The 10,142-nt window shown below is 41.0% G+C and overlaps 1 protein-coding gene across 1 annotated transcript; it reads left to right on the top strand.

Moving 5' to 3' along the window:
• The first annotated feature begins 340 nt into the window (after positions 1-340).
• On the top strand, positions 341-2,553 carry LOC136844109 (uncharacterized). The gene is made up of 2 exons (XM_067113121.1): positions 341-1,811; positions 1,874-2,553. The coding sequence occupies exons 1-2, from the start codon at positions 341-343 to the stop codon at positions 2,551-2,553; spliced, it is 2,151 nt and encodes a 716-aa protein (XP_066969222.1).
• Positions 2,554-10,142: the final 7,589 nt, after the last annotated feature.

Here is a 10,142-nt window from a genome sequence, read left to right as displayed (position 1 = left end):
TTGCAAGACGCCAGACAATCATCATACTCTATTGTATGCTGCTTGCCTAGCTGCGTCAGGCATGGTTTATGGTCCTGTTGATTGCGAGAAACTCCGTCATCATCTGGGCCAGAACACAATGAGACCTAGTCATACAGCCTTCATGAAAAGGAAAGGCAATCTTTTCAGGGTTTCAGTTCTTTATGATTTGGGAGCCACTGTCTCACAGATTCTGAACTCGGTGGCAAAGGAAGCTTGTATCAAACCAGTATCCAGAATCAGAATTTGATGATGAGGACTGCTGGGGAGAGCCAGCCACAGGATTGGGGACCGGCTGATCTGTACAGCATCCCACTCTATGATGCAGAAGGTAACCGTGACTGCAGTTGATTGCATTGGTGTCGATTACATCGGTGAACTTGATGGAGGCAGTTATCATGCAGCTGCTGACATGTTCAAAGATGATGTCGATCCATCAGAACTTTTAGAGCCTGTTCACGGTGACATCGAGTTGCTCATCGGAGACAATCAGGCCAGCATATTTCCGCGAACGGTGAAGACAAGAGAAAACCTTGTTTTAGCTGAGACTAACTTCGGGTTCATTCTACATGGTTCTCACGAGACATTTTTTGCCGCCAATTCTCATGAACCAAGTGTGATGCTGTCGGAGCTCCTCAACAGAAAGATTTCTGCTGTTCTTCTGCAGTCAACGTCATCAGTTGCAGTAAGTCATGCTGAACGGCCGAAAGGGGAAGTTTCGACAGATAAAGCCCGGAGCAATGGCTCCGTGCAACAGGTTGCAGAAAATGGCGGACAGTCGGTTCTTTCAATAAAGACCAGTGCTGAGACTGTGTTTGATCGTATGTGTGAAGTAGAGGATGGTCCGGTTTGTCATCGGTGCGACGCAGTCGGCATAAACTCAGAAGAGGAGCGAAGAGTACAGACATACAAGAGTTGTCTCACCTACGACCCTGAACGGAAGATATTCGTTTGCATGTTACAATGGAAGGAAAGCTTCCGTACCTTGTCGGACAATCGACCTGTTGCCCTCAAACGCCTAAATTCGTTAACACGTACCATGTCCAGAAACAAAGCTTTAAAGAACTGGTATGTAGACGAATTTGAAAAGTTGATCAACGACGGCTATATGACAGAGGTTACAGCTGAGGAGGATGCGCAGTGGAAATCTAATGGTGGCATAGTCTACTACATCTGTCATTTCGCACACTTTAATGAGCATAGTTCCTCAACCCCACTCAGAATCATATTTGATGCAAGTGTTCCATTTAAAGGCAAGGCTATCAACTCCTTGTGGGAACCACCACCAAATTTGATTCCACCAATTCTAACCCTGCTGTTAAGGTTCCAGGAAAGGAAAATACCAGTTGCAATGGACATAAGTAAAGCATACTTCACTGTTCGCCTTGAGACAGAAGAATCTCATCTGCACCGCCTTTTGTGGAATCAACTGGACAAGGAAGAAGAAGTCAAGACGCTGCAATTACTACGAAACTCCTGGGAAACTACTCCGGCAGGTGGTATATGCAGTGTAGCAATGCTCATCATAGCTGAGAAATTCAAGGACAAGTACCCACAGGTATACGAATTCATAAAATCGAACTTGTATGTTGATGATGGTACTACAAGTGTTGATGATGTTTCCACGGCATTACAACTTGCTAAGGAACTCAACATTGTCCTCAGTGAGGCATCCTTCATCATAAAGCATTTCATGATCGGTGGAAGTGATAGTGATATTGATGCCCACATAAAGAAGTGCCCAGATGTACCTGACAATGTGCAACGGACACCAGAGCAGGAAAGGATCCTGGGTATAATATATCATTCTGCCAACGATGAAATTTCCATTTCAGGTAGGATTAACTTCTCAAAGAAAAGGGAGGCATTAGATCAGAGGAAGATATCAGTTTAGAAAACTTTGATGATGCCTTCCCTGACACTTTCAGTCGAAGAAATTATCTACAGATCATAGCAACCACCTATGATCCGACGGGACTTGCAACTCCGGTTACCATCTGCCTGAAGCACGAACTAGGTCAAATATTCCGCCTCAAACAGGAATGGGACGATCCGATCCTAGATGGTAATGATGACCTACCTACAACCCGCAGTCGGTGTAAAGAAGTGATTCGTTCGATCTACGGTCTAAAAGAAGTCAGGTTTGTTCGCTGTCTTACACCGGAAACCGCAGTTGACAAACCCACTCTAGTAATTTTTTGTGATAGTTCTCAGACTGCCTATGGATGTGTCGCATACTACAACTGGAAGTTGGAAAATGGTGAGCGAGCATCTGTTCTTGCCATGTCAAAGGCAAAACCTTGGCCACAAATTCCGACGTTAACGATCCCCCGTGGTGAGTTACTTGGATGTCTGCTGGGTGCCAGAATACAACAGACTATCGTCAAAAAATCAAGCTTCATTTTTGAAAGGGTAATGCTGCTAACTGACAGCACCATAGTTCTGGGACAACTGCGTCATGAGCCCTACAAGTACAACATGTGGACAGCCAGCCGTATCGGTGAAATACAAACTCTGACTGATATTCGTGATTGATACCATGTGGACTCTGAAAACAACGTTGCCGATGATGCGTCACGCGGTCTTAACCCATCTGAAATGGGAAAGGATTACAGATGGCAAAAAGGTCCAGACTTCATGAAGAAGGACATCAACGAATGGCCAATCAAACATGCAAATGAAGTTCATGCGAAGAAAGAAGATCTGGACATAAGAATAAAAGATCCACAGATGACCATTGAAAGATGCAAGTCACTATGTGTCCAGATTGATGGTGGAACAAATGAAGATTATTCAGTTATTCTTGATATCCTAAAAACATTTAACATAACGGTCGACAAAAATGACAGCCTGATGAAGATTAAACATCGCATCTCTAGAATCATAAGATTTATGGAAAATGCTTCACAATTTTTCAGAGATTGACTGAAGAGAACAGTGAAGACTATTTCAGTTGCCATCAGTAGTATGACGAAAGCAGAATGTTCGAGATGGTTTGCTGAAAATGATACATTTGTGCCTACCAAGCGTGAGTTAGTAATATCAAACTTGTTTCTTATTCAACAGGCTCAGCAGTCGCTACCGTCAGATGTGGAACATAAGCTAAAGTCACTGAACCCAATACTGGACGTCGACGGTGTGTGGAGAGCCCTAGGTCGTACTGGTGCTGCTCTATCAAACCCGCCTGCGATTATACCATACTCTGTACCCTTTGCAGAGATCTTGGTGCGTAAATGTCACCAACCGCAGCACTCTGGTGCGGATACTACTCTTGCCCTAGTACGTGAGCAGTTCTGGATCCTCAACGGTAAACGGTTCGTCAGCAAAGTTGTGTCGCAGTGCCCATATTGTCGCTTTCTACGGAAGAAGATCGCCCAAGTAGAGATCGCTCCTCGTAAGGTGGAACAACTCGTGCGATCGCCAGTATTCGAACATGTGGTCATTGACATAGCTGGTCTTTTCAATACCATCGCAGATCGCCGAGAGACGAGAAATTACCGGGTAAATTCTGGTAAAGCCTGGATTCTGGTCATCGTGTGTCGTGCATCTGGTGCGGCCCACATAGAGGTCCTTGAAGGTTACGATACCAACTGCTTCCTTGCAGGTTTTGATGCTTTTACTAGAATCCGCGGAAAACCCACGTCTGTGACTGCAGATCTTGGTTCGCAAATCCGTGGTGCTGCAAACGTTATGGAGAGCCTTTGGAACCATACCAAGATGGCAAAGATTCAGACAAATCCCGAAACAACAACCTGGCACTTCGTACCATCTGGAGCTCATTCGTCAGTCGGACAAGCTGAGAGGATGATCAGAACTGTGAAGAACACTTTAGGAGCTGTCACTGCTTCGAGAAAACCTGAGTTTACTAAGTTGCGTTTGCAGAGACTAATGTACAGTGTTGCTGATATGATAAATGATAGGCCTTTAGGTGTTCATAGAAATAATGTTGCCAAATTAGACGCTGTGAGATTACTACGTCCAAATTACCTTATTTTGGGTAGATCAAACGGTGATATTAGTGAACTTTTAGATTCCGAGTTGGCTAAAACACCTGAGCAAATAGAGTACACAAAAATACTTGCACTGAATGAACTCTTTTTAAATCATTTGGTGGAAAATATGGTATGATCAAATTTTTCCAGCTCTTCTTCCCAGAGAAAAGTGGTCAGACTCCAACCGGGGGGCAGAGATAAATGATATTGTAATAATCAGAGATACCAATCCCGTGCATAACCAGTGGTATTGGGGCGAAGTTGTTTCTGAAAACAAGTCGTCTGATAATATAACACGTTCAGTATCGGTGCGGTATAAGTCTGATGAAAAATCTAAGTTTGTCACTAAGTCGGTCAGAGATTTGGTTGTCATTCTGAGGAACAATGAACGTACTGATTTGTAGACATTTACAGTAACATACGTGAAATTTTCAGTTGCATATAACGTAAAATTTTGTCGCAAAAAGTGCAATTTCATCTAAATGAGTACTTTTTCAATATGTTGTCGTTTTTGTTTCATGTTCTTATTAAAAAAAAAGTTAAAATGTAAAAAAAAAAAAAAATTCAAGTTCCTGTTTCTTGCTTATTTATTAAATGAGATAAAGTTTTATCTATAGTTCTAGTATGTAAAATTTGTTACAAAAAGGTTCAAAAGTGAATTTTAATGAAAAAACGTGTATAATTTATAATAGTAAAAATTAACCTGAGATAAAGCTCTGGAGTGTAAACAGACACGAATCGCGTCCTCTATTCCCATTATTGAACTAGCCAATTATAAAATTTGGTGTCGTTTAGTTGCCAAACTAGGTACTGGACGATTCTTTAACAAGTGAAAATATGTGCAAAGAATCATTGTTTTACACTTGATCTTGAGGCCTGGAGCTGGGCGGTTCTCTTTTCGAGATCGCCATTAATAATTTAGAATAAGACTGCGCCCTCCAACTAAATAACTTGGAGTAAGTAACTGTATTTATTAATCAATTCCATTTGTAATTTACTGGTCGATTCAAGTTCAGATTTGTTATTTCTGTTTTGATTGGTTTTGTTGTAATATACTTATTATTGTTTTTTTGTAAGTCGTAATATAAGTGTAGTTTTAATTTAGGTCTGTTGACATTTTCTCTGTAAAGTAGGGTAAAAATGTTATTGTAATTATTTCATTTGCAGAATGAAATGTCTGTAACGACTTCAACGTCGTGACGTTACATGCCTCGTTCATATGGTTGGTTGAGGTGTCAAAGGTCTTATTCTGATTGGGCAGGCGCAAGCCCCTGCAGTTGCGCTACATACTAGCTGACCAACCTGGCACTGCCCGGGAAAACCCTGAATGACAGTCTACGTGTAGAGGGGGAGGTGAGGGAAAGAGGAGGGAGAAGGGTAGAGAAGAGAGAATGACGAGTGGGAGGGAAGAGGGAAAGGGGAGGGCAAAGGGAGAGTGGAGGGAGAAGGGAGAGGAGGAGGGGTTTGTGTTAACGGTCCGACAGACACATTCTTTTTCGTTGAGAACGTTCACCATTTGAACAGTCATTGGTGAAATGATGGTATTACCGTGGTGACTTTCCCCTTTATCCAGGTATTACTGTTCTGTCTGTCCCTTCTATAGAGGTGCTACTGTGGTGACTGTCCCTTTTATCCAGGTATTACTGTCCTGTCTGTCCCTTTTATCCAAGTGTTACTGTGGTGACTGTCCATTTTATCCAGCTATTACTGTGGTGAATGTCCCTTTTATCCAGGTATTACTGTGCTGTCTGACACCTTTAACCAGGTATTACTGTATTGTCTGTCACCTTTAACGAGGTATTGTTACTGTGCTGGTTTTCCCTTTTATCCAGGTATTACTGTGCTGTCTGTCATTTTTATCCAGGTATCACTATGGTGACTGTCCCTTTTATCCAGGAATTACTGTGGTGACTGTTCCTTTCATCTAGGTATTACTGTGGTGGCTGTCCCTTATATCCAGGAATTACTGCGCTGTCTGTTGTTTTTATCCAGGTATTACTGTGGTGACTTTCCATTTTATCCAGGCATTCATCTAGGTATTACTGTGGTGGCTGTCCCCTATATCCTGGTATTGCTGTGCTGTCTGTAATTTTTATCCATGTATTATTGTGGTGACTGTCCCTTTCATCCAGGCATTAATCTGGTGACTGTCCCTTTCATCTAGGTATTACTGTGGTGACTGTCCCTTATATCCAGGTATTACTGTCCTGTCAGATAGCTTTAACCAGGTATTACTGTACTATCTCTCACCTTTAACCAGGCATTTCTATGCTGTCTGTCTCTTTTATCCAGGTATTGTTGTGGTGACTGTACCATTTATCCAGGTATTGATTGCTTCATTATGAAATTTAGGTCTTGAAGACCAAGCGCCAGAACTCATCAGGATTATTCAGTGCCATAATGAAGGTGAAATATGTAAGTTAATGAAATGATTGATAATGAATAGGTGGATGATGACATACTAGCAAAATTCACCATTAAAATATGAATGTAAAAAATGAAGAATGATATTGGATAGAACCAACAAAAAATAAATATATATTAAACTTTTATATTCAAAATATACACTCAGTATGTAAAATAAATATGACTAAAATCTTTATTAAATATACTAAGCTCATATCTCATTAAAATAACCAGATTCTTTCAGTATTACAATCTCGCCTCTCGAGATCGACAGGTTCTTTACAGAAAACAAGCAATTGGGCTGAGATGACTGACGAGAGGTGACAAACAAAGGAGGGAGGAGCTGAACAATACCAAAAAGTGACCTTAAAATTAATTTATTTACAAATTATATACATAATGTACAGTTGAGTCAGGTTCAGAAACTAAACAGCACAAATAAATGATTCAGTAAGATATAAAAGCCCAGTAAACAAACTGAAAATAAATTAACAAACAACACTTGGCCAAAAACCAGGCAGCGTAAACATAACATGAACAGACAGCATGACAAATACACAGGCAGCATAATAATAATGAAACAAATACACAAGCAGCATAATAAATACACAGGTAGCATAATAATAATGAAACAATAAATACACAAGCAGCATAATAAATAATACGTTAAGTAGCATTACAGCCAGAGTTACATAAACATCCAAAGACGAAGCTGCAACACAGGAACACTGCAGGACAACAAAGACAGAGCCGAAACGACAACCATCTCGTCCTAAAGCACAGTGCTGATGTCCTCCTCCAGTACCGACGACCATGACAGAGCCGACACGGCAACCATCTCGTCCTCCAAGAAACGTACTGACGTCCTCCTCCAATTACGATGACAATGACAGAGCCGACACGGCTACCATCTCGTCCTCAAATACTCTCCACTGCTCTGCTGCTAGGACCTGACTTGCAGGTACGGATACCTGCTGCTGCTACCCCAACTGGCTTGCTGCTGCCCTCAACCTGCCTCGTTGCTGCTACGAACCTGACTGACGAAGTCTGACGCCATTCAACAGACGTCAGCTCGCCTGAAAGAAAGAAACAAAAACAAAGGAGGCAACAACCCACTAAGGGAACAATCGACAAACGGTTGTTCCTAACATTCAGATAACCCATAAGGTTATCTACCTCAATGTGATAATTTAAAATTTCTAAAATAGTCTTGCCAGCTAGTAAGTACTTTGTCCTAAGGTGATTAAATTTAGGACAGTGCACCAGCATGTGCTCAATAGATAGCTGACTACCACAGTGAGCACAAACTGGGGCACTGGTTCCCTCTAAAATATAGGTATGAGTGAAGCGGGTATGGCCAATCCTAAGCCGTGTTAGGATGATCTCAAATCTTCTGTTACTATTAAAAGCCGAACTCCAGAAATCGATACTTTTTCCAACGATTCTTTACTTCCTATTTGTGGATAAAATGAGGGAAGTCCATCTCTGCTGCCATTTTGTACGAATGTATCATCTAATAACTGGATGCATATCCAAATGTGGCACCTTATTAGTTAAGAAATCACATCTTGCAGCATCCTTTGCTTTACAGTCAGCCAGTTCGTTCCCTTCTAGACCAGTGTGCCCAGGAATCCAACAAAACATTACTGATTTGTGGCGAACAGAAAGATAAAAAAAAACCATTCCTGGTCCTTTTGAATTAAGGGATGGGTAGGGTTAAACTTCTTTAGGGCTTCTAAAACACTCCTTGAGTCACTATATATTACTGTGGATTTAAATTTCTTATCAGATGCAAGATTTGAAGCATCAGCTATGGCTGTTGCTTCAGCAGTGAAAATGGATGAGGAGTCTGGTAACTTTTTTATATATGATTCCCCCTCACACACCACTGCACATCCTACTCCATCTTCCGATTCTGATCTGTCAGTATAGATTTTCCTGTCATTTATATGCTTCTCATCATGCTCCAAAAACTTGTTTCTGACTTCTTTTTCTGAACGATCTTTCTTCTTTGTCTCTTTAATGCAGATGTCTATTGCTGGAATAAACCATGGAGGGATAGCAGGATGTTTAACTTGTAGGATCTTCTGCATTTTTTATGCTTTCATCCTCCAGTTCACCCAGCTGTCTGATTTAAAATGGTATTGAAGATCTGGGTCCAAAAAGCCTTGAATCACACTGTTTTAAGATCTCAAAAGAAGGATTCTCCTTTGAGCTTCTCAGCCGCATGGTGTATCTCAGACCTAGCTCATGCCTCCTTAAGTCTAGTGGTAGCTGATGGGATTCTATATAAATACTTTCAATGGGTGAAGTTCTAAAAGCTCCAGTGCAGATCCTTAGCCCCATATTATGCACAGCGTCCAATTCCTTAAGTTTAGTCTTTGAAGCAGATGAGTGTACTTGGCAGCCATAGTCTAACTTATGTAATGATAGCTAGGAGAATATTAATTAGGAATAGCGTAAATATAAGAGAGTGAAAAAGAAATGAGAGAGAACCAGTGATAGATTGATAGATAGAAGAGAGAGAGAGAGAGAGAGAGAGAGAGAGAGAGAGAGAGAGAGAGAGAGAGAGAGAGAGAGAGAGAGAGAATAATGAAGCAGAGGGAGTAACAACACTTCCTGTGTCATGATTAGAAAAGCAAAACACAAGCGTGAGTTTAATCTAAGGCAATCGTAACAAGAATGTTTACCCGTCTCACCTGTGAGGTTATCTTTCAACTCTCGCCAGAACTTAAAGACTTCCGGTGATGTCATTAGTCCCTCCTATGAAGGAGGGGATTAATTCATCTAATTACACCCAAAAGGATTTCTTTAGATAAGTTCCGACCATTTAGGATGTCTAACAAGGCGGGACAAGAAGCAATGGTCCGCCTATTGAGGGTTGGGCATTTCCTTTGAAGAACCTTCAAAAGGCAAGGAAGGAAGGAAGAGAAGCAGAACAGAACAGAAAAGAACAGAGCAGATTCAAAAGAAGCAGATAGAAGAGAGAGAAGCAGAGAAGTGAAGTCGAGAGCCTCACTACTTGTGGGTTGAGAAGAAAGCAAGGCTCATACTTCGACTCGTATTCATACTACTTAACTGGTATGTATATTAACTAGTGTGATAATGAAGTAAGAAAACTACACTGTGTCTTCCTAAGCCTCCTGGGGTTCAAACATTACAAACAAAGCCAGAAATGATAAAGCAACTATAAAGGAAATAATAAATTTCTTTGCATATGAAAGGCTCCAACAACAATAAAGAAAAGAACATCATTAGCTCTGAAGGTGGTAAAAACGTTTCAAAAGGCGCTAACAACATTACATTGGTGACAGCTGTATGGAATCAGAAGAAGATGTAAAAAAAAAAAGTGCAGTGTGAAGGACAAGTCAACAAGCCAACCTCAAGACGGCGAAGTGAATCATAACATCAATGCAAGCATAACGCTACAAACATCAACGGCCAAAACAGAACAAAGTGAAAACATTACCACTTAGAAAACCCACAACTAAGAAATATTATTCCCCGAAGATTGAACTACGAGAACAATGCAACATACCAGTGAAAAAACAACAACAGCGCATGTGTGCTGATGACTATCGAAACACACCCAAACAAATTCTATACACAATCTGTTAAAACGGAGGAGTGCATTTCACATGTACGACAAACATTCCCATTAGAGCTATTGACACACACCCAAAACAGATTTGTATTTAGAGTCTGTTAAAACGGACGAGTGCATTT

Source organism: Macrobrachium rosenbergii, chromosome 12, assembly GCF_040412425.1.
Source record: "Macrobrachium rosenbergii isolate ZJJX-2024 chromosome 12, ASM4041242v1, whole genome shotgun sequence".
NCBI lineage: Eukaryota > Metazoa > Arthropoda > Malacostraca > Decapoda > Palaemonidae > Macrobrachium > Macrobrachium rosenbergii.
The sequence above is the reverse complement of the archived record's forward strand: the minus strand, read 5'-3'. Positions and strand labels throughout refer to the sequence as shown.